General features: G+C 42.0%; 1 protein-coding gene across 1 annotated transcript in view; it reads right to left on the reverse strand.

The window, feature by feature from the left end:
* Window positions 1-1,519: 1,519 nt before the first annotated feature.
* The window catches only part of LOC145396259 (uncharacterized), a 158,702-nt gene continuing 134,220 nt past the window's right edge, over window positions 1,520-26,001 (reverse strand). Inside the window, exon 5 of the mRNA XM_080269687.1 lies at window positions 1,520-1,787. Within this exon, the coding sequence (XP_080125813.1) occupies window positions 1,520-1,787 (268 nt within the window). The remainder of the gene's footprint in view (window positions 1,788-26,001) is intronic.

The following is a 26,001-nucleotide window of genomic DNA, read 5'->3' on the forward strand; positions in this document are numbered from 1 at the left end:
CTTCCTTAACAATATTTTTGCATATTGCACTTGATCCATTTTCTTGCATGTTGCTTATATCGTTTTAATATCAACACATATTCCATAAATCATACACAGGAGGTTGCTGAAGCGTAATGAGCAGAGTAATTCGCTAAGGAAAAGTTGCTATGAGATCTAAACCAGCTGGAATATGAATCCAGTATCAGTTAATAATATCTATGTATTTGTATAACTTCTTAGCAGAGAGTTACCTAAACAGAAATATATATATATATATATATATATATATATATATATATATATATAGAAGTCACTATAAACCAGGGGTTCCCAACCTGGGGTAAATTACCCCAAGTGGGGTAATTTGGTCTTTTGTGAAGGGTAATGGGGGAGGTAACAAAAAAAAAATCTAAAAATCATACCAGTTATGATAGACTTTCAGACCTATACTAAAATTCAGAGATGAATGTTTAAAGTCATGTTTATTTGGTATCAGTGTTAATAATAAAAATAAATTACTCCTTGCAATAACTCTCTTGGTTTTAGCCTAACCTTTAATTAAGTCCTACATTCAAACTAAAATCTAGGCATCAAAATGTTAAGCAGCTAAAATGCAATTGTGGAAACATAAGCAATGAGGGGTAATGAGTGAAGGGAGGTGTGGAAAATGGGGTAATGGGTACATATAGGTTGGGAACCCCTGCTATAAACGTTATTACCGAGAAAAAATATATATATTTCATATTATAATCCGGCCTACCAAGAACAAACTTATCTTTCACAGAAATTCAGCAGAGCCAGACGGATGACTCATTTCAGCCAGAGCGCAACATCTATATTTTTTTCTTGACATATAGCGACGACTTTATTCAGGCTAGGCCTGTGTGTGTGGAATTAGTGGGATTATATGCAACCTTCAATAACCACTTCACTACCATGGACACTCGCTATGCAAAACCATTACCTACTGTATTCATTTACCCATTTTTCTCTCTCCTTGCTGTCAATGAGAATGTGAATATTTGATCTCTACTCAGGTCAAGGTTATATTGTGATGTTGGCCGTAAACTCGCTGGCCCTCGTGATGTCATAATATGTCTCCTCATTAATAAATCTTGAAGCCTGACTATCGTTTTCTATGTTAATGGTGCAAGGTTGGTCGATATTAAGATATAACCTGGTAAGGATTTATACTGAGCTGATCCAAGTTAATCTATAATTAACGAAGCCAATTGATTGACCGCAGTAAGACTACTAAACTCTTTGCACTTTAGCTGGGCCTATAATCAATCGAATACTATGCTGAGATGATAGATTAATACTAGAGTATGGTGCTGGTCCCGATGACCTCCTGAGAAAAAAGGCATACACAGCTGTAGGATTTGCTTGTTCTGCCACTGAGCTACGTGAAGTAGCTGCAAATGAACAAAAGTTTTGGCCAAATAAGGGTGACAAAAGTATAGTATTATACAAGAGCCTCCCGTCCTTTCGGACCGCTCAACACTTGTCTAAATTAGGGCCTTCTTCGAACAACGCTTCACTTTGGCCAGATAAGAACGCCAAGCACTTGCTCAAATGAGAGACGTTTCTTAACAGTAACCATCGCTACCTCCATCACCATCACAGATACCAATACCAACACAGCTACCACCACCAACATCATCATCACAGCTACCAATACCAACACTGCAACCACCACTACCATCATCACAGATACCAGTACTTCCACACCTACCACTACCACCACCATTATCGTCACAGATGGAGTACTACCATAGCTGCCACCACCACGATCATCATCACATCTACAACCACAACCGTTATCACAGCTACCGTCAATACCACAACCGTCATTACAGCTACCATCAACACCACCACCACCACCACAGCTACCACCACAACCGTCATCACAGCTCCCATCAACACCACCACCACAGCTACCATCACAACCGTCATCACAGCTACCATCAACACCACCACCACAGCTACCACCACAACCGTCATCACAGCTCCCATCAACACCACCACCACCACCACAGCTACCACCACAACCGTCATCACAGCTACCATCAACACCACCACCACCACCACAGCTACCACCACAACCATCATCACAGCTCCCATCAACACCACCACCCCACCACAGCTACCTCCACAACCGTCATCACAGCTACCATCAACACCACCACCATCACCACAGCTACCATCATTATCATCATAACAGTTAGGCTACCATCGCACCACCACCACCACCACAGCTGCCTAAACATCCATCACCACAACTACCACCACTATTCCCACTATCACCACCATCACCACCACCAGCACCACAGCTACCACCATTTTCTCCTGACTAAAATCATCTGTTCATAGAATCCAAGTAATTGACATAGACTAGATAACAACCTCGTCTGTGTGTGTGTGTGTGTGTGTGTGTGTGTGTGTGTGTGTGTGTGTGCTTTCATTTTTCCTAGGCTATTTGATGGATTTAAATGAAACTTTGTAGGTGAATTCTCCTGGTAACTGGGAAGGTTTTCCACTATATACGAATACAATTTTGCAACTTGGATTTTTATGGGGTCACCCCTTCATTAAAAACAGATCAGAAATAGTGAACTGAGGGCAGGTAAAACTTCGATGCTTTTATACATGTTGTACAATGGAGTGTTATCCGTAAGGTAATATATTTTGGGGAGTGTAACCCCCCAGTGGTTCTTGGGGGTCAGCCCCCCTCCCCCCCCAAAAAAAAAAGCTGATGGTGGCTTCCTTCATCAGTCTGTTTTTCTCCTTCCTGGGGATGGTGAGGAAGTTGCTTGGTGATACTTGTACCATGTCTTGAAGACTTTTCTCTCCAGTGCCCGTCGTCATGGGGAAGATATTAATCATCATCCGCCTCCTCGTCTTCCCGTTTCTCATTTCCACCTTCTTCCTTATCCCTCCCCACTTCCAATCCTTCCCTTCTCCCACTTTGCTTCCTTCCCATTCATCCTTTTCATAATCAGTCTTTTGTGTCATATCTACCCACCTCCTCCCGCCTATCCCTTCTACCTACTTGCCGTCTCACTCCCCTCTTTCCCCTTCCGTGTTTTCCCTCTTCCTCCTACTCTCCTTCTCCCTCTCTTTCTTCTTCATACATTGCTTCTCTCCCTGATTCCCTTTTCATCTCTTCTCCCATCTCATTTTTCCTTTTTTTCCTCTCTTTTATTCTCCCATCCACATCCATTTACTTCTCTTCTCGGTCTATTTTGATCCTTTCTCTCCTTCCTCTTTTGCTCCTCCTTGTTCTTTCCCTCTTCACCTTAACTTACCCTATTTTCCCTATTTTGAGCTTGCTTTCCTTCACTACTCGCCATTTCTCCTTCTCATCTTTCTCCCCTCCCTTCTTACACACTCTTTCCTTCTCTTCTACCGCTGTCTTTTCACATCTCTCTTCCTCATTCTCGCATACCTCCCATCGCTTCCTCCCCCCCCCCTCAATCTTCTTTTGCCCCTTTCCCTTCCTTTCTTCCTCTTATTCCCCTCTCCACTCTGATTTGTTGCAGAATTCCTCTCTCTCTTCCCCCTCTTGCCGCCCAAATCATTGCACCACACATCACTACGTACTGATACATAATCATCATTCTCCTCCTCTTCTCAGTCATTCCCTCTCCCCTTAAGCATCTTTCGCCTCCTCTCCTCAGTCATTCCCACTGCTTTCATTCTTCTTCTGCCCTTACTCTCATCCTTTTTCATCCTCTATCCATGTCATTCCTACTTCCTATTTCCTCCCTTGCCTTCCCCCTCCCTCTCTTCTATCCCTTACCTTCTCTCTCCTCCATTTCATCCACTGTTTTCCCATCTTTTCCCTCCCTGCCTCTTCCATCCCATTCCTTTCCTTTTCCTTGCCTTCCATCCCCTATCAGCTCCTGAACGACATTTAACCTCCCCTTTCCTTCTCCTACTATCTCTCTCTTCGTTTCCTTCACTCTCCCCCTCTCCCCTATCATTACCCTTGCATCTTTTTTTTTTCTTTTTTATGTGTCTGACTGTGGGTATAGGCTTCACAGCCTGCTCCCAAGGCCCAGTAGTCCTCCCACATACCATACATCTCTACATGTCACCACTTCGGCGCTAAGACCCACCGTCCATATTGAATACATGCTAGGGCTGTCTCATACAGGACTGGTGTCTTGGTATTAGCGGGGATATTTTTACGACATGTCGGCGGGTCTTCTGGTAGATCAGTAAAGTCTGAATTTATAAAGTTCAAATCCTTAACCTGTTCCCTGCCCCAGCCGGGATTTGAACCTGGGCCCAGTAGGACTGCAGGCCACCTCTCTACCGATTGAGCCACCGCCTCCCATTCACACTCATTTTTGTCCCCTCCCCTTCTCTTCTACCTCATGCTATCTCTCCCTTTTCTTTTCCCCTCTCCTCCTTCCTTTACTTCATCCACACTGAAATCTCTGCCATCACCTTTCTTTTCCTCCTCCTCTCATCTTTCTTTTCTTCTACCCTCTATCCCCATTCTTCTTCTCCTCATCCCTCTCTTCTTTCCTATTACCTCTCCCTTCCACGTTCCTTCTCTCTCTCTCCCTCTTTACCTAACTACATTATACAGAACCGCACCTGCTACACATTTATAAATATCTTCCCTCCCTTCCTCTCTAATACCCCTCTTCCCCACTTCTACCTTCTCTTTCCGATTCATCACTTTCTCAGTCAGGCTTTTTATGTCATATCTGTCCCTGCCTCTCCTTCCCCTCTTCCTTACCCTTCCTACACTTCATTGCTTCCCACCCTCCCTGTTCCTCCCTCACACCTCTCTTTCCCTCCTTCCGATTCTTCATTATTTTCATTTTCCCTCTCCCCCCTCCTTTCACCTACTTTCCGCCCTTACTCGTACTTTCTTTCCCCACTCAGATCACCCCTCCTTTTTCTCTTCCGACTTTCATTTCACTCTTCCTTTCTGTCTTACCTCTCCCAATCCGCCTCTCCTACCTCTCTTCTCATCCATTTCCTTCTCCATCCCATTTTCCCCTTCACTTTATTGCACCACACCACACTACCTACACTCCAATGATCATTCCCCACTTCCCTTGCTCCTACCTACTCCTTCCCCCACCATCTCCCTTCCTATTCGCCTCTCCAGATCACTCCTCTACCCCACCTTCCCTCGTCCCCTTCTCACTTTTATCCCATCTCTACCAGCCCCACTTTACACCTTTCTAAATTACCCATGGTCGTCCCTCCTTGTTCCCATTATCTTTCCATTACCCCTTCCTTCCTCCTTCCACTGTTCACCCTCCTCTTCTTATATTCCTTCCATTCTTCTTTTCCTTCTCCTCTCCATCCCACTGTAACAACCATCTACGTTTCCATAATCATTCTCTCACTCCCAGTACCATCATTTTACCCCATACCTTATTCCCAGTAATCTTTTCTGTAATTGCTATTTTGTGTTATATCTACCCTCCTCCACTTCCTCCACCTCCTCTTCCTCCACCTCCTCTTCCTCCTCCTCCTCCTCCTCGTCCTCCTCCTTAACCCTACTTTCCTTCCCCATTACCCCTCCCATTCATCCCGCCCCTCATCAACTTTTTGTGCTCTATCTACCCCCTTCACCTCTCCTGCCCTACCTCTGTTCCATCCTCGCTCTCACCTCTCCTTACATCTTCCTCCTACCTTCCCCTCCTCCTCGTCCTGGTGTTCCCTTTATCCTCTTTGAATCTCTCCATGCCTACCTTTCCTCTCTTCCTCCTCTCCTGTTCTCCCTTATTAGATGCAGGAACATCTGTAAGAGCTACCCTGTCTGTCTACCTGTCTCATATAACACATTTCGTAAACGAGGAGCTTCACTCACGTAGATTTATTCGTCCCTAACAGCGCTTCATATTTGGGCCCTGAAACTAACCTATTACCCGTAGAGTTAGCAGCTTCACCAAAGTCCATTTTAGAGAACTGAACCTCTTACATGCATCATTTTACTTTTGCACTTGTTATATATTTTTTTTTCTTCAGTTCCCTTCATCCTTTTTTTTTTTTTCCTCAATACCGCCATCCATCGTTTTCTTTTGTCCTCTTTGTCCCACTTCCTTCCCACTTCTCTCATCTTCCTTCTTTTGGGAATCTTTTGCTTTTTTTCCTCCTTCATGTATTTTAATCCAGCCTCTCTAGCCTTATTCTTACCTTTATCATCTCTCTTCTCTCCCTCTTCTTTTCCCTCCCCTTCGTCCCCAACCCTAGTTCATCACTTTCCCTTTGAACTTTCGTTTTCCCCTTTAACGTTTTCTCTCGTTGTTCCTCCCGATTTTTTCCTTATTATCTTCCTCCATCTGCCCATCTCCTCCTTCTTTCCTCATGTCTTCCTGTATTATTCGTCTTATTTTTCTTAAATTTTGTATCCTTCCTTTCTTCTTCTCCTGTATCTCAACATCTTACATCTTTCTTCGTCCATTTCCTCTTCTCTGACTTGTTCTTTCTCACCTCTTACCCGATCGGAGAAAATTAAGTTTGAATGAATTAGGAACGAAAGAGAGAGAGAGAGAGAGAGAGAGAGAGAGAGAGAGAATTACTGACAGATGACATGCTACCAGACCAATCGCCTCCATGTCTCATTTTACTTCCAATTACATTCCTCATTCTCCCTCTCTCGGCCAGCCTCTCTTCACATCCTTCCTCTCCTCCTCATACCCCGTCCCACCTCCCTTCTCTCACCTCTCCTACTTTCCATTTTCCATTCCTGTCTTGTCCCCTTTCATTGTTCCTTTCCTCCTTTTCATCCTTTTTTTCCTTTGAATTCTCTCAATTTCTTTCTCCCCTCCCCTCTTTCCAAAGTTCCTTCCTCCCTTCCTTCTTCTTCTCTCCCTTATTTTCCTTCCCTCGCTTCCTTCCTCTCTCTTTTCTTTCTCTGTCCCTTTACGTCCTCTCGCTTCCATCCTCACTCTGTCAGTCCCTAAATTTCTCACATCATCTTCTCCCTCTCCTCACATTTTCTTCCTCTCGTTCCTTTACTCGATCCCTCCCCCTCCCATCATTTTTCATCTCTCTCTTTCCTAGCCTTCGTCCTCGTGCCCTCCCCTCTCAGACGCCATCCACCCATTTTATTCCTTCCTCTTCTAATTTCCCTTCCCTTCCCCTCCCTTATTATCATTCCTCTCACCCCCCTCACTCTTCCTTCCTTCAACCCTTCCTTTCATCTCTTCTTTCCTCACTCCTCCTACATCCATTCTTCATTCCTTCCATTCATGACTTCGCTCCCCCCTCCCCTTACTGCCTTGCTTCCTTTTCTTCCATTCCATCTCCCCCTACTCCTGTCTTTACCCTTCCTTTCTCGCCTCACCTCCATCCTCTTCTCTTTATCTCCCTCCTTCCCCTATTATTTCCATTTTCCTCCACCTGTCCAACTATCTGCCTATCTGTCTATTCATCTGTCTGTTTATCTGTCTGTCAGTCAAAGTCTATGCATCTATTTACCTGTGTTTCTATCTGTTTCTGTCTCTGTCTGACTGTCTCTCTGTTAATATATCTCTCTGTTAATATATCTCTTTATGCCTCCACCCACCTATGGTAGATCAGGCATTAAGTAATTGGTCTGTCCGTCCGTGCATACGTAGGTCCGTGCGTCCGTAACACTTGTCAGGGCGCGATGTCTCCAAAAACCATCGACGGATTTAAACCAGATTTTTGTCAGGATGCAGCATGAGGAGATGATGAACTAATTAGATCAGATAGATTAATGGGTCAAGATCAAGGTCATATGGGTCAACTTAGTATATCCTTGTGGGACCGATATCTCCTGAACTCCTCTACGGATTTCGGCCAAACTTTAAGTAGTGATACAGTATGAAGGAATGATGAACTGATTACGTCAGCAAGGTCAGGGGGTCAAAGATGAAGTCATCCAAATTAGTTACTCATTTTGGGCGACATACCTCCCGAACCTATACACGGATTTCGATCACACTTTTGTCAGAGATGCAGTATGAAGGGATGATGAACTGATAAGGTCAGCAAGGTCAAGGGATCAATGGGGTATGTGTGTAGGTGCGACATTTCCTGAATCCCTTGACAGATTCCGACCAAAACTTTATCACTGATGCAGTATGAAGGGACGATGAGCTAATTAGTTTAGCAATATCAACAGGGTCAAAGGTCAAGGTCATGTGAATGTGACTGCGATATCTTCCAAAAACTTCAATGGATTTCAACCAAACTTTTGTCAATGATACTGTATGAAGGGACAATGAATTGATTATCCAGCAAGGTCAAATGGTCAAAGCTCAATATCATACGGGGTCAACTGAACTTATCTTTAGTTTCATTTAAACCAGCGTTTCTCCTTAACTCTCTCCTTCCCTCCACCTTTCCTCTCTCCCTACGGATGAGGGCTGATGCAGCATCCCAGGAGTGGCTGCCCAGAAATCATCGACGTTCTCTCTTTCTCTCTCTCTCTCGTGCGTGTGTGTGTGTGTGTGTGTGTGTGTGTGTGTGTGTGTGTGTGTGTGTGAGAGAGAGAGAGAGAGAGAATATTCTCATTGTTACAGGGACTCACTAGACTCACTAGCATCTCTTCTTTAATTATTTATTTGGCATATAACACCTATATAGGCTACGGTGTCAATAGGTATAAATAATGCTGCAAGGGGAAGAGGTAGGGAGTGCCCTTAATCAATCACAACATGATTCAGTGATGTGCAGGGGTGGTAGGGGAAGGGAAAGGGTTGGGAGGAAGGGAGGGGAAGAGCCAGATTATCCATCATCGGTCAATATTTTCGCGGTTGGCCTGCTGGTAGGGCAATCTGTTTCCCCATCTCGGCCCGGCTTAGTGTTTCTCTCTCCTCCTCCCGGCCGTTTGCCTTTTCTCTTCCCCCACCTGGCCAGCTCCAATGGGTTCCCTCTCCCCCCCCGCTACCCAAATTCTCCATCAGAAGTGATCTGATTCAGTCCCCTACGCCAGCCAAGATAAACTAATTAGGTCAGCAAGTTCATGGAGGTTGTATGGCAAGCCTGTGCGCTAAGCTTGGCGGAGTCATACCGAGCGACGCTTTGCGTCCACAGCTCTGGGCCCGAGCTCTCGGCGTTTCATCTGCTATGACAGGGGTCGAGGAACGGGGGTAAATAACTCTGAATGGGATAAACTTAAAAATTTGGGGGGTAATGCATGCGGCATGAGAGGTAATGCATGTGGTAAATTACTGATTTTTCGCATAAATGATGTAAATTTTAGTGAACAGATGTAAAACCATGTATCATGTATCATGATATTTGTTGCATAGCCGCCGTACTATTAACAAATGTGTACAGAGAAGTGACTTTTCTTTCTGGTTATTCAGAAGGCATCAATCAGAGAAAGGACATACCAAGCACAGTTCTTCAATTATGGCCTCACAGAAATAAAGGACAAAGGACAAAAGAAGCCACAGTGTGTAGTCTGTTGGAAAGTGCTGACTGCAGACTTTCAAAAAGAATCAGCTGAAGCAACACTTAAACAATATCCACTCACATCTGTCTTCCAAACCTCGGGAATACTTTGAGAATTTGGGAAGATCTGCCAAATGGTAGAGATTGGAAAGCAACAAGACACACACACCACAAAGCCAGTCAGGAGACAGGACGTGTGTGCTGGGCATTCCCCAGGTCCTGTCCTCCCCACTTACTATATTTTTAATCAGCCCATACACCACTGACCGGGCTAATGTATGGCCCGGCCTGCACTATATGTGCAGGGAATCTTTCAACAACATTCAACAACAAGCAACAAGATAGCAACATTTGATCAACATTCAGCATCAAAAGCTTGCTTTGAAGTAGCTTGTTTGTTTGTCTGAAACAAGAAGCAGCATATCTGTACCATTGGCGAAGAATTAGTCAAACCTGGAGCTGTGAAAATGGCCGACATCATGTATGGGCAGAAAGAAGCCATGCGACTGGGTTCTGTGCCTTTGTCTGCCAGAGCTGTGAGGGAATTTCCATCCTAGAGTAAAATGCGAGAGGACAAGTAATTTCTTCAATAAAAGATAGCAAAGATTTAGCTATTCAACTTGATGAGACTTCAGATGTCAGCAGCAATTCGCAGCTGAAGGGTATATGCTCGATACAGGGGTTCTGATGAAACTGAAGAAGAAATGTTATTATGTTCTCTTGAGTTGAGATCTCATGGAACTGATTTCTTCATCAAGGTTGATGCAGACTTCAAAACACTAAGTGTTGATTTGAAGTGGGTGGTCTGTTGATGATGATCCAGCCATGTTGGTCATGTCAGTGGCTTTGTGGCTATGGCCAAAGAGCAGGATCCAAAAACTGAGGTTTCCCACTGAATGAAACATCGCCAGGCATTGGTTGTGAAGCAGCTGGAACCTGAAAGGGAAGCTGTCATGAATGATGTGATCAAGACTTCAATGCTGTTTAAGGGTACGCATTGAACACATGGCTGTTTCGTGGTTTATGTGAAGATGGGAGGCTAAATATTCATGCCTCCTTTTTCACACAGAAGTGAGGTGGTTTACCCTGGGAAATGTTCTGAATAGAGTGTGGGCTCTCTGAACCGAAATTGCAATGCTTCTGGTAGATCAAAAACATGCCCTTGCAGACAAGTTCAGAAACCCCACTTGGCTAGCACATTTCACATATTTAGCTGACATTTTTGGGCATGTGTATGCACTGATGAAGGAAATGCCGGGAAAAAAAAACGTGAATGTCATTTTAGTAGGAAAAAAAAAAATCAGCATTTGGATAAAATCTTCTGTACTGGAACCAGAAAGTGAATAAAAAGAAGATGGCTGCCTTTCCAAAGTTAGCAGAGTTTTTGGAAGATTGTGAAGATCTCAGTCTTGGTGACATCAAGGAGTCAGTTACAAGGCACCTGACCAAACTCAAACAGCAGTTCTCTGATTACTTTCCAGAGCTTTCAGTTGGGTTGTCAATTCCATTAACTGTGAACTTGCTGATGTGCCTGAAGAGCCTGAAGGGCTGGCAGAAGCGTTCTTAAAAATCACTCTAGCAATGAAGCATGCATGGAATTTCAGAACAAGGCAAATCTCTAATCTTTTTGGACGTCCTGAGCTGCAAAGGCTTTCAAAGTTGCACATGTGGAAGTGACAAAAATGCTATTTCCTTTTGCAACAGCCTGCCTTTGTGAAGAAAGATTTTCTACCCTTGTGAACATAAAATAATCCCTAATTTTGATACTGTTGCATCAAAAATGAAACAGCATCATTTTTTCCAAACCTGAAGTTGGGAGGTTTGGAATTAAATTCTTCAGTTCTTCAATCCGTTTTTACTAATTTTGTTTGTGTGCTATTCTTATGCCAGAATGTGTTTCTTATATTTCTCCAAAATAATGGAGCCAGTAATCATTTCTTTAATGTGAATTTCTTGTATACTATCTGCAACAGTTTCAGGAGCAAATTGGCTTGGTTTTGTTTACTTTGAAATCTGGGGTAATTTCATTTTACTCGGATAAATTTGGGGGTAGCAAGCTGTGTTCTTTAAATATTAACACTGATCCATTCATAAAACGTCCTAAGTTTCCTGTGGTGTGTGATTGTAGGCAATATTATTCTCTTCTCCGCTCTCTCTCTCTCTCTCTCACAATTACCCTGATTATTTTTTGTTCTCATTAGTACTTTTCAACTCAGTTTTTAATTCTTTTAATGTGATGGCGTCATATGTGCTACATTTTTGTAAGCTTGAAACAATTTCATTTAGATTAAAGAAAGCCTTTCGAACTGGAGGGGCTACATATTGCCTTCACTAACCCCTTCAGAACGAGAGGCATATCCCAAGCAAAAAAATAAATAAATAAAAATAAAAAGATGTCTGGAGGTAGCAAGAAATCTAAGCAAGTAATACCTATCTCTTGTAAGTAACGAAGTGTATCCTTTCGTAGTTAGTTTTACAGTAACTCCATTGCTGAACGCGAATCAAAAAGATAAGTAAACTGGACCTGAGAATATAAATAGTGCGTTACAGTCATAATCTAATTATTCCTATTAGCTCTGTCAGAACGATGACGTCTTTTACATTTCATTTTTACTTGTACTAGACAGTTTACTGAGATTTAAAGATCCACCAAATATTTTAGAGTTAATGAAGGCTATGTTTAACCCTGTTCGAAATGAGAAACGCTGACAGTTTGTTATGCACTGTTCTTTGATACATTCAGACGGATGTCGTTGACTCAAGGGAGGTAATATAATAAAAGAGTATATACGGACTGCACCAGCTGCGATATAATTTGCCTGGAGACGGTGCTTAGTCAACACAGTGACGTCGTGCTTGAACTTTGACCTTGACGTTTGGGTTTGACCTTTGATGGATATGCATCAAATTCGAATTCTTCTTCTATTTTACATGTACAGTCAATATGCAAGTTTGTATCCCAGTTGGATCAGGAATTCATGAGATAACGCCACACCCTAAACTTTTGGCACTGACCTATAAACTTAGAATTTTACTTTTTTTTTTTTCTTTTTTTTTTTAGCAGGAAAATAAAACTAATTCTTTCCAAACTCACCATATATTTATCTGCCAGTTTTGACCCTCATCGGATCAGGCCTTAAGGAAACATTATAACACAGACAGATATAAAGTCAGAAACACATTTAGAGAAACTGATTTGGTAACAATTGCTCTCCCTCCTGCATCGCTAAATGGAAGGAAACTTGATTATTTACATTGGTACTCAGTAATGATCAAATGGATGAATAAAGAAATAATATTCCGAGAATGAGAAAAGGCAGAAAGAGAGAGAGGGGGGGGGAAAGGATATTACAAGGACAAATATCACCCTAAAGATTCTGAATTGGTGCCATTAATGAGTTAAAGGTAAATGTTACTAAAAAGTGAGAGAAATATACTGTATAGAGAGGATAAAGGCTCTCCACACTCACCTATCCCACCCGCAGGACGTGGACATAAAAGGAAGTACGGTGCATCTAACCAAGGGAAATTGCTTGGCCAGAAAATTTTACAGATAAAGGAAGAAAACATTTAGACTACAGGTAAATTAGCCTAACAAAATTTCGTCATACCGTGTCTCGAACTACTCTGTGGAGAAACTGTTAAACAGAGAGAGAGAGAGAGAGAGAGAGAGAGAGAGAGAGAGAAAGAGAGGGAGCAGGGAGGAATGGAGTGGTGAAAGTATAATCTTCTCATTTCTTTCCGTCATTTTCTTACTCCTTGAACTTCTCTTTCGTCTCTGGTGTTAATCTCCCTTTTCTAGTCAGTTTTTTTTTTTTTTTCCACAGCGAGCGATTGGAATGCGACAAAGTCTAGTTATTTCCTGGAGAATGTTACTGTTACGGATTTTTATTTTTCATTTTTTTTATAGCACTGGTACTGTTTGCGTCTGTTGTGAGTTTCAATTTTCACAGCGACACCTGCTGCAAAGTGAGGCTACACAGTTTAGCTTATTTCTCATACTTTATATTTTTGTTCACTCTTCTTGATGGTTCACCTTTTTTGTGGTTTCCCTTCTTTCTTCTCTTCCATCAATCTTAGCCCCTCTAAAATTCACTGGTCTCATATTTCCATTATTATCACTTTATTTCCTTCCTTCCTTCCGCCTTTCCACTTTTTTCTCTATTACACACTGCCTTAACTCTCTTTGCCATCTCTCTTCACCCTCATTCTCTTCCACCCTCCTCTTACCCCATTTATTTTTTATTCATCTATCGTTCGTTCTTTCCTTCGTTCCTTCCATGCTTCCTATCTTCCATAATATCTTTCACTTTTTATTGTTTTCTTCACGACTCATTCTTTAATAAATCTATCCCCCCAAATACCCACTCATTCAAACCCTAACTGTATTTAATGAACAGGGTATCAAGATATTTTAAAAACTTCCGATGTACAGAGCATAGCTACCGAACTTCTTTCAGTTACGGGTATTACCACTCCACCACAAAGAAATAAAATGATCGTTATCCTTACCTTGTGTAGTTCCCTAGTACGTTCACAGTTATTGTATTAGGTTCTGGTAACTTTCTACACGAATTGGTGAAGTTCGAGAAAGTACAGAGATGTGTCAGAAATTACAACTAGGTAAGAAACAAACAAGACAACTTCTTGTATAATTACATGTTTAATTTACCGAAGCTTAAACTACACGGAGTTTTAATGCAAGTGTTCACAATTCACAATGGCTATGGTAATACCTGTATGGGAGCCGATAAATACTTTACAAAAGACCTATCCAGCTATACTGGTGGCAATGGCTATTTTGACAAACGTTCTCATTAACATAAAAAACATTTCTTCATCAATATGGAACAAATTACCGCACAGTGAAATACTTTCTGACACAGCACTAACCTTTGAAAGTTGCTTGGAAAAGTCTTTATTCCTGAATTAAACTCATCTGAAATGTACAGTTTTCCTGAAATACAGATCACGGAGGACACAGCCCCTCAGAACATTATCATTATGAAAATAATAATGACGATGTTACTTTCCTTTATGGGTTAGATATTGTAGATTATACAGTCCATTAATTTATCTTGTGCATAAAAATTATTGTAAAATGTGTTGCACATTGCCGGGCGATTTCTTTCTTTCTGTCTTTATATTCGTTTCCACTGGAAGATTCCGTAGGTGGGAGAGTTTTCTTACTCACCCTCCTTGTCCTAAAATTGTGGAAATGATATCTTCGTCTAAGTTTCCTCAAAACAAACGGACTGGAAACACCGATACGTGCGTCGTTGCAACTTTCCTTTCTACCCTTCCCTCTTTCCATCTTTCCCTCTTTTCCTCCTTCCCTTCCTCCTTTCTTCTTCCATCTCTTTCTTCCTCTTTCCATCTTTCCTTCCCTCCGGCCCTACCTCTTCCATTTATTTATTTCCTCCCCCCTTCCTCGTAAATTTCACTCGCTGTTTCCCCAGTTGTCAACATTTCTTCCTGTTCGGCTTGATGATGCCAGCCTTTCTTGCTTTCATTCATTCCGTGCAATCTTCTCTCGTTTATTTTTCTTAATTCACATTCAACCCTTTATTTTCTTTTTCATAAATCAATGTTTATTCAGTGATTCATATAATTACTTTTTCACCTTTCATTCATTTTTTTTTCACTTTTTTCTTTTTGCATTTCAATCATCGCTGCATCATTCAACTTACTATTCATTCATTTTCTACCATCTGTTCTCTATGCATCTTTTCTTCTATACTCTATACCAATATATGTATAGATAGATAGATAAATAGATCGCATTTCTTCTTTTTACCTCATGTTTCTCCATATGTTAGCCCACCTAATCTCTCTCTCTCTCTCTCTCTCTCTCTCTCATCAACACGATCATCATCATCATCATCATCATCATCATCATCATCGTCACTATCATTATAAATTTTTTCCTTCCTTCCATTTGACTCAAAAATTCTCTCTCTTCCTCCTTTCTCTCTCCAATTCCCTCCTTCTCATCCCCTCCGTCAAGAGAAGTAGGGCGGAATGTCTCATACTTCCCTTTCCTTGTTTCCTTCCTCTCCTCTCCCCTCGTCCTCATTTTCTCTCTCCTCAGACCTCCTACCTTCTCAGACTCTCTTTCGTTCCTTGTAATAATTTCTGTCCACTCCTCTTTCTTCCTCTTTTCTTTTAATTCTTCAGTTCCTCCTTAATTTCCTTTTCCCTCTCATTCTTTCTTCATTCCTTCTTTCCTTCGTCCCCCACCCCTTTTATATTCTTTCCTCTCACATCTCTCTCTCTCTCTCTCTCTCTCTCTCTCTCTCTCTCTCTCTCTCTCTCTCCTTTCGACCAACATCGTTTTTCTTCCTCAGTCTCCTTTGCTCTTTATTTTCTTTTTGATCTTATTTTGTTCCTTATTCTGTTCACTGTTACGTCCGCCAACGACGTTGGAGGAGGTTATGTATTCACCTAAGTTTGTCTGTTTGTCCAGACGATATCTGCAAAAGTTTTCAATGTATTTCAATGAAGTATTGTATAAGGATGGGCCATGGGCCAAGAAAGAAGTTAATAAATTTGTGGCCGGATCTGGATCCGGAGAATCCTGCACAGTATCTCCAAAAGGTCTCAATGAATTTCAATAAAATTATTTGGAAGAGTAGGTCATGGATCAAGGAACAATTGAATTGATTTGGGGGCGGACTCGGATCCTATGTATTCCACACAGTATCTCCACGTATCCGAATCCATTTCAATGGCATTGGCATTGACAGAGTTATGCGATCATAGAGTGCTTTCTAGTTTTTGCTGTATTCTGTCCGTTAGTGTTACAAACCCAAGGCTGGTATCGTATCATTAATTGTCATTAGAACTATACTGAATCATTTCTTTTACAGTTTGCAGTGTACTTAGGTTTGTATTGAGAATCCTCAGGAAGATATTTAATTTTCGAAATTATAGTGATAAATATGAAAATCATTCCTGATAGAAAATTACTTTGGAATTTTGCTGATAAGAAGAAAACATAAATACCATAAAAGAGAATAAGAATATTTAATATGTAAAATAAATAACTGAGGAAGAAGTAGTACCAGACCCCGTATGCCAACAAATACGCTCCCTGTTATAAGAAGAGCACAACACTTAACGCAAACACAGTTAATGTTCAGTAGATATTATCCAAGCGTTGGAACTGATTCCTATCCTCCTGTTTTACATTATCTAATAAAGAGTCCAATTCAAGACTTCTTCTGAGGTGGGTATAATTAACTGGCAGTTTCAAATCTTATGTAATAATGAACAGGTACTGAAGACTGTAACCCCTCCCCCCACTACCGCTAATAATGATATATGCCTGCAAATCTGACTTGAACTATATTTGTGTGGCCAAATTGGTATGGAATAAGCAGTCACTGAAATGAAAAAAAAAAAATCTTTTTTTTTTATGCCAGGAAGAAGGAACCAAAGGCCATGAGCCCGCAGTAACAGTTCCTTCCAAGAGAAAAACAAAATACAATAGAGAGCCAAATTCAAGATCCGATCATTTTGAGATGCTTGGACACACTGCGTTTCAAAGACTGGAGATCATAGGCAGCAGGAAATACAGACAGAGGGAGACAGTTCCAGAGTTGACCTATTGCATAAATGAAAGACTGGGAGTAACGGTTAACGCTTGCATTAGAGAGTTGGACAGAAAAGGGATGAGAGTTTGCTGCCAGACGGGTGCTACGCGCCCGTCGTAGAGGTGGAGGAATGCAAGCAGACAGTCCAGAGGAGCAGTGACCATTAAAGTAGCGATAGAAATGAGATAAAGATGCAATAGTGCGGCAAAGAGACAGAGGTTGAAGGGAGTCAGTAAGAGGAGGAGAGTTAATGAGACGAAAAGCCTTTGACTCCACCCTATTGAGAAGAGATGTATGTGGGGAGTCTCCCCACACATGAGAGTTGTACTCCACACAGGGGTGGATAAAACCCCTGTACAGAGTCAATAATTGTGCAGGGGTAAAGAAAGAGCGGAGTCGGCTTAGCACACCCAATCTCTTGGAAGCAGATTTTACAAGAGATGTAATATGATCTTTCCAAGATAAGTCCCGAGTAAATGAAACCCCAAGTATGTTCAAGGATGATGCAGGATTAAGCTGAATATTATTAAACATTAGTGGGTATACCTGTGGAAGATTTTGTCGGGTTGATAGGTGTAAGAACTGAGTCTTAGATGCATTAAAAACAACCATATTATTTTTACCCCAGTCAGAGATACGAATCAAGTCAGACATCAGGTGTGCCATAGCCTCATCCCTTGTTTGTTGAAGTAACTGTTGAGATGGGCGTTGCGGGAACCGAATGAAAAGGTGAAGGGTGGAGTCATCAGCGTATGAGTGGATAGGGTTAGATGTACAGCTTAGAAGATCATTGATGAATAAAAGGAAGAGAGTTGGTGATAGGACAGAGCCTTGAGGAACACCACTGTTGATAGATCTAGGAGAAGAACGATGGCTGTCTACAACAGCTGCTATAGAACGACCAGAAAGGAAGCTAATGATGAAGGCACAGATAGAAGGATAGAAACCGTAAGAGGAGTTTGGAAATTAAAGATTTATGCCAGACTCGATCGAAAGCCTTTGAGATGTCAAGTGCAATGGCAAAGCTTTCGGTCAAAGTCCCGAAAGGAGGATGACCAGGAGTCTGAAAGGTAAGTGAGAAGATCGCCAGTGGAGTGTCCCTGACGGAACCCGTACTGACGATCAGAAAAAAGGTTGTGATAGGAAAGATGCCTTAAAATTTTTCTATTGAGAATTGACTCGAAAACTTTTGAAATACAGGACGTTAAAGCAATTGGACGATAGTTGGAAGGTTGGGAGTGGTCACCCTTCTTTGGGACTGGCTGAATGAGAGCAAACTTCCAGCAAGAAGGAAAGGTACAAGTTGACAGACAAAGGCGAAAGAGTTTACCTAGGCAGGGTGTAAGCACAGAAGCACAGTTCTTGAGAACAACAGGAGGGATCCCATCAGGCCCATATGCCTTGTTAGTACTGAGGCCAGTGATGGCAGAAAATACATCAGCTGAAGAAATTTTAATGTCAGCCATGAGGAAGTCAGAGGGGGGAAGTGATGGAGGAACAGCACCGGAATCATCTAAGGTGGAATTGGAGGAGAAAGTCTTTATGAAGAGATCTGCTTTATCAGTAGAAGAAATAGTTACAGAACCATCAGAGTAGAAAAGAGGAGGGAAGGATGATGAGGTAAAGTTGTTAGAAAAGTTTTTGGCAAGGTGCCAGAAGGAGCGGGAAGAATTCGAGTTGGAGAGTTGAGAGCATTTAGTACGGGTGAAATTATTTTTAGCAGAGCGAAGAACAGACTTAGCACGATTCCGGGCAGAAACATGAAGATGATGTGATTCAGGGGTGGGTTGGCTCCGGTACCTTTTGTAGGCCCTCTCCTTGTTGCGGACAACATTAGGACAAGCGTGATTGAACCAAGGCTTTCTTACGTTAGTCAAAGGATATGAGAAAGGAATGTATGCTTCCATGCCTGAGAGAATAACCTCCGTAATGCGCAAGGCACACTCAGATGGCTCACGGCCATGGAAGCAATAATCATTCCAGGGAAAATCAAAGAAGTACTGCCTGAGGGCCTCCCAGTCCGCGGCTCCAAAATGCCACAGACGACGTTTCCCTGGAGGGTCCACAGGACATACCGGAGTGATAGGACTGGTTAAGGTGATAGGGTTGTGATCGGAGGAGCCCAACGGAGAGAAAAGATTAACAGAGTAAGCAGAAGGATTAGTTGTGAGGAAGAGGTCAAGTATGTTGGAGCTCTCTCCAAGGCGGTCAGGGATACGGGTAGGGTGCTGTACAAGCTGCTCTATATCTATAGCTACTTATAGACATCACTTCAAATAGGTATATGAAATACTGTATAGTTATTACATTCGTCAAGAAAACTACTCTCCCCTTCACTCCTCTGAAATTTGTAGAAAATTACGGGAACTTTACTGTAGTAGGCTTTGAAGGCTACGTACCACTTCTTCTTGACCAGTTTTTTATTTATCCAAACTAGTTGGATGCAAAAGAAAAAAGAACAAAAAAAAAATAGTATATAATAGAAACAGTAACAACGTGTAATAATTAACCTTTGTTGAGCTGCACACCTCATATGACGCACAATGAAGGTCTACAAGGGCCAAGCTGAAACCCCATATGAGGTACAATTTAGACTGGTTTTAAAACAATGACAGGGAAGGTAATCTACCTTACAACGAATCAATGCGGCCTTGTAAATTCAAGAGTGCGGAACTACTTGTAGCGATCCCATCTGTTACATATATAAGAAGACTTGTAAAAAAAATATTGAACATTTAGCTGGTGAAAAAAAAAAAAATAATGAGTTCAGACTATAATCCCCTTCAAAATATGCCCCCTGGGATTCAAATACCATGCCAGCGGTCCTTCCATTGCTGGAAACATCTATAAAGCCAGTTTTTGAGATTACCGACAAGATCTTTGTTGCATTGACTTTGTTTCATTTGTTTACTCAATTTTCGAACCCTTCACGAAAGCTTCAATTTTAGAAATAGTCAGAAGTCGCAGGGAACCATGTCAGGAAAGTAGGAAGCCTGGAAGACTTGTGTGATTCTGTGTTTGACCAAAAAAATCCTGCATGAGATGAGATGCGTGGCCTGGAGCATTATCGTGGTAGAACTGCCAGTCTTCTGCCTCTAACAACGCTCTTCTCCTGCTATGCACTGCATTCCGTAGTCGAGAGATCTCCCAGGTAGTACTTTTTATTGACTGTTTGGCCTTCTGGAGCATACTCGTTATGAACAACGCCCTGGTAGCCTGACAAAAAAAAAAAAAAAAACTGTCAGCACGGGGTTCACCTCTCACCGAACCTGCCATGTCTTCTTTGGGCATAATTTCATCGCCAAAAGCATGCTGAATATTCCTGATGGTTTCAAATTGCTTATCATCAGGTTTTTGACAAATCTGATGCAATAATTTTCCTCGATTAACTCAGTCATCGCGGCAAAATACGAAGATATGACAGGCAAGAACAACACATTCTCAAACATAAGCTGCTCGGCAGCAACTGGGATCGGTGGCATTGCTGGACATTTTCGAGCATGCGCATAATGATTCTAGGTTAATCTTTAATTAGCAGCATTCACTTCCCTCGAGTATATATATATATATATATATATATATATATATATATATATATATATATATATATATATATATGAAGAGAAGGAACGTTGTGGGGTGGATGTGGATGTGGTTGAGATTAGGAGAAATACAGTCAGGTGGTTTGGACATGTGGAGAGAATGGAGAATGGAAGACTGACTAAGAGGGTGTATGTAGGTTTGGTGGAGGGAGAGGGAGGGAGGGGGTAGACCGAGGGTGAGGTGGAGGGATGGAGTTGAGAGGTATGTGAAAGAGGGGGGTGAGTTGGGGGAGGGTAGTCAAATGGTGGGTGACAGAGCGACTTGGAGGCGTTTTGTCTGCGGCCACCCTTTGCGGGATTAAGGTGTCGGGCTATATATATATATATATATATATATATATATATATATATATATATATATATATATATATTCAGGCATAAAAATTCACCCAGTTCACCATCCACATGCATTGCAGCCTAAGCACCCTCATGCATACTTGTGTGTATATATATATATATATATATATATATATATATATATATATATATATATATATATATATATATATATTGTTACAGAAGAGAGAAAGATAATGTACACTTTAAGTGAGAATACTAATAATCACTACTGTCCCGTAAAGGTCCAGGTTCAAAATAAAAGAGTTAGCTAAAATTACAAGTTAAAGTTTAATGCTCAAACTAACAACAAAACATTCAGGACTCATAAGGATAATGTAATGGCAAAAAACAGGTTAAATATATGGTTAACTGCAATAGCCTCTATTAACACGAAATTAGCAAGAGTAAATTTATCTAAGTCAGCCCTGTTAAAATGAGATACCAGATAATACTCAGTGAATGCCAGACATATTATTACAGATACAAAATATTTTTAATGATGGCTGACAAAGAACCTTTACATAAATTACAAAAACCTTACTAGGCCTAAGAATCAACCTTATGCTACACAGTACAAGAAAAAGTGCAACCACAGTTATACTCAAATTACACACAGCTGCTAGATGGCTGGAGACTTCCTGAGCACTCACAATAACAACTGTACAGGGAAGGACAGAGATGTGAACAAAATGAGGAGCAGATCTAAGTGGCAATGATGCAGAGACTGAGCTCATTATATAGGGGCCGGCAGAGCTTGATACAACTTGTAAGAAGGACGCGCAAATGAAGCCATAGGGGACAAAGAGCTGACAATCCTACTCTGAACAACAGAAAGGACGACTTACTCTACTATAACGGTAGAAGGGGGGACTGAGGCAGAACATGCTCGTGATCAAACACGCAGCATACTGTGTGTTAAAATTACACAAAGGATGATGAAATCATAGGCTATGTAACACCTCCCCACAAAGAAAAAGAAATTTACAAAGGAAATTTCTTATTACTCTAAAACAATCTGTCTAAAGTCTAGATATGCAATCTGCAATAACATTTTCTTTCCCCTTGACATGTTGTATGTCTAATGAATACTCCTGAAGAAGTAGACTCCATCTTATCAATCTCTGATTTTTATCTTTAAACTTACTAAGGAATTTCAGTGGGTTATGATCGGTATAAATGACTATGAGGTCAAAACCAGAACACAAATAAAATGAAAAATGCCGTAAACCCAAAATCAAGGCCAAAAGCTCTTTCTCAATAGTTGAGTAGTTCTTTTGAGGTGGAGTGAACTTCTTACTGTAATAAGATACAGGGTGTTCAATACCCTGATCATCCTCTTGCAGCAAAACAGCCCCAGCTCCTGTATCACTTGCATCAACAGACATCTTAAAAGGCTTAGCAAAATTTGGAGTAGCGAGCACTGGCTGACTTAATAGGATAGCTTTAAGTTTGCTGAAAGAGGATTCACAGTTATCGGTCCAGACAAATTTAACTCCCTTTTTCAGTAGGTCTGTAAGTGGTGATACAAGAATTGAAAAGTTAAGAACAAACCTCCTGTAATAACCTACCATTCCCAAAAATCTTTGTAGCTCTTTCCTACTTTTAGGTCTGGGAAGATCACTTATAACCTGAACCTTAGCTCCTGGTGGTGCAACATGTCCATCACCAATTACATACCCAAGGTACTGAACTTTAGCTTGACCAAACTCACACTTTGATAAATTAGCTGCAAGATTAGCATGAACCAAACGCTCAAGAAATTTACTGACATGGCATAGGTGATCTTTCCAGTTGTCACTGAAGATTAATACTTCATCAATATAAACAACACACCCTGCCAAACCCTCTGTTACAACATTCATGAGCTTCTGAAATGTGGCTGGTGCATTCTTCATACCATATGGCATTACAGAACATGCAAAAGTCTTTCCTAGTGTTACAAAACATGAGATCTCCCTAGCACGTTCAGTCATAGGTACTTGCCAGTATCCCTTTAACAAATCAAACTTACTTATGTAATCAGAGAAATTACCAATATGCCGGGAATCGAACCAGGGACTCTCAGGTGAGAGCCAGGCAGCATACCACTACACCACGACCAGGTAAAAGTTAACTCACGTTGTCACAATCTTGTAACCAACGTCCCTCCGCCCCCACTGTGGGCATGAAGAGGATGAGTTAACCCCTGGCACTCGGGCAAGTAGATGCTTTTAATCTATCCCAAACACTTACGGCAAGTCAGAATGAAGAGAGAACCTGTATTTTTTACACAGGAAAAATCATCAGAGAAATTACCAATATGCCGGGAATCGAACCAGGGACTCTCAGGTGAGAGCCAGATTGTGACAACGTGAGTTGACTTTTACTGGTCGTGGTGTAGTGGTATGCTGCCTGGCTCTCACCTGAGAGTCCCTGGTTCGATTCCCGGCATATTGGTAATTTCTCTGATGATTTTTCCTGTGTAAAAAATACAGGTTCTCTCTTCATTCTGACTTGCCGTAAGTGTTTGGGATAGATTAAAAGCATCTACTTGCCCGAGTGCCAGGGGGTTAACTCATCCTCTTCATGCCCACAGTGGGGGCGAAGGGACGTTGGTTACAAGATTGTGACAACGTGAGTTGACTTTTACTGGTCGTGGTGTAGTGGTATGCTGCCTGGCTCTCACCTGAGAGTCCCTGGTTCGATTCCCGGCATATTGGTAATTTCTCTGATGATTTTTCCTGTGTAAAAAATACAGGTTCTCTCTTCATTCTGACTTGCCGTAAGTGTTTGGGATAGATTAAAAGCATCTACTTGCCCGAGTGCCAGGGGGTTAACTCATCCTCTTCATGCCCACAATGGGGGCGGAGGGACGTTGGTTACAAGATTGTGACAACGTGAGTTAACTTTTATCTGGTCGTGGTGTAGTGGTATGCTGCCTGGCTCTCACCTGAGAGTCCCTGGTTCGATTCCCGGCATATTGGTAATTTATCAGATGATTTTTCCTGTGTAATAAATACAGATTCTCCCATCATTACTTATGTAAATGGCCTTTCCGATCTTGTCTATGCAATCTTCCACGCGAGGGAGAGGGTAAGCGTCTGTTTTGGTTATCTGATTAACACGTCTGTAGTCGATGCAAAGCTGCTGTGACCCACCCGGCTTAGGGACCAGAGTGACAGGAGAACTCCACTCGCTCTGACAGGGCTCAATCATCTTGTGGTCCAACAGGTAGCCAAGATCCTTCTGGATGAGAGGAACTTTCACTGGGTTCACACGGTAAGGAGGCAGTTTAATTGGCTTTGCGTCTCCAACATCGACATCATGCATCAACACAGTGGTTCTTCCTGGAGTGGCACGGAACACTTACGGGTACTCCTGCAGTAATGCCGAAAACTCCTGCCTTTCCTCAGGAGGTAGATGAGAAAGCTTAGTCTGGAGATCATTCATGATATCAGGATTCTTCCTCAAACTATCACTCAGGCTCATGCTGCATGGGAGAACTTCACTTGCAGACTCGGGTGGAACAGCTACAGTGCAGACTGGGTTATTTTCGTCCCGCCTGTGATATAACTTTAGCATGTTGATGTGACAAAGTTGCTTGTTCTTTCTACGATCTGGTGTGGTGATGACATAGTTGACATCACTGAGTTTCTTCTCTACGAAATAAGGACATGTGGAGGTGTAGGAGGACTACTGGGCGTTGGGATAGGCTACTGCCCCCAAGATATAGGCCCTGAAGCCTTTGCCCAGAGTCGGACACATACAAAAAAAAAAACCAAACTTGGCTTGAAGAGGTTGCCCATGCACCGGTAGCAGAATCAAAACCTGATCTCCTGGCTGAAAGTGGCGTAACCTGGACTTCTTATCATACCAAGTCTTCATCTTCTCCTGAGCAGCTCGTAAATTCTCTCTCGCCAGCTGTAAAGCAGTGGACAGCCGTTCTTTGAACTTCATCACATACTCCAGCAGGTTGACGTCATCTTCCTCCGACAGCCAGCATTCCTTGAGTAGCTTAAGGGGTCCTCTTACTTCACGGCCAAACAGTAGTTCAAAGGGTTAGAAGCCCAGTGATTCATTTGGAGATTCTCTTGCGGCAAACACAACGAATGGAAGACCTTTATCCCAGTCTTTCTTATGTTCCAAACAGTATTTCTTGAGCATCGATTTGAGTGTTTGATGATATCTCTCCAACGCTCCTTGGGTCTGGGGATGGTAAGCTGAAGATGTGATCTGGGTGATGCCCAACTCTTTCAGAGACTGCTTGAAAACGTTTGACATGAAATTACTTCCCGGTCTGACTGTACCTCCTTGGGCAGACCAAACTTTGTGAAGAACCCTAGCATTTCCTTAACCACCTTCTTTGCTGAGATATTTCTAAGTGGAATGGCTTCAGGATAACGAGTAGCCATATCAATCAGGGTCAACACATAAGAAAATCCTGAAGAAGTCTTAGGAAGAGGGCCCACAATATCCACCAACACACGGGTGAATGGCGCCTCAAAAGGAGGAATGGGAACTAGAGGTGCAACCTTTTCGGTCTGATTACACTTCCCCACAACTTGACAGGTGTGACAAGACTTACAATACCAGGAAACATCCCTGAAGATACCTGGCCAGTAGAAGTGTTTCAAAATGCGTGCCACAGTCTTCCTCACTCCAAGGTGTCCTGCCAAACTGGAATCATGAGCCACTCTAATGATATCCTGCCTACAAACACGAGGGATGACAACTTGATGTACAACCTCCCATTCACAGTCGGCTGATGCTGTTGGGGGTCTCCACTTCCTCATAAGTACTCCTGACTTTACATAATAACAAGTAGAAGCACCGGCTGACTCTTCTTCACTGTAAGCAGAGTTAGCTAGACCTTTCAACTCAGGGTCAGCAACCTGCAACTCAACCAACTCTTGACGAGACAAATTATCAACACTACGGGGTACTGCCTCATCTGGTGAGTGGTCCAAATTAGCAAGAAAAGTGTCAGCTAGGATAACATCATCATCATCATTATCCTCTAAGTCACCAGTAACTTTAGACTTAGCCCTAGTGACAGCACATGCAGGGAACACATCAGGGACATCACAATCATGGGTCGCAGC

This window comes from Coenobita brevimanus, chromosome 4, assembly GCF_032717465.1.
Source record: "Coenobita brevimanus isolate Jiangsu-jjx chromosome 4, ASM3271746v2, whole genome shotgun sequence".
NCBI lineage: Eukaryota > Metazoa > Arthropoda > Malacostraca > Decapoda > Coenobitidae > Coenobita > Coenobita brevimanus.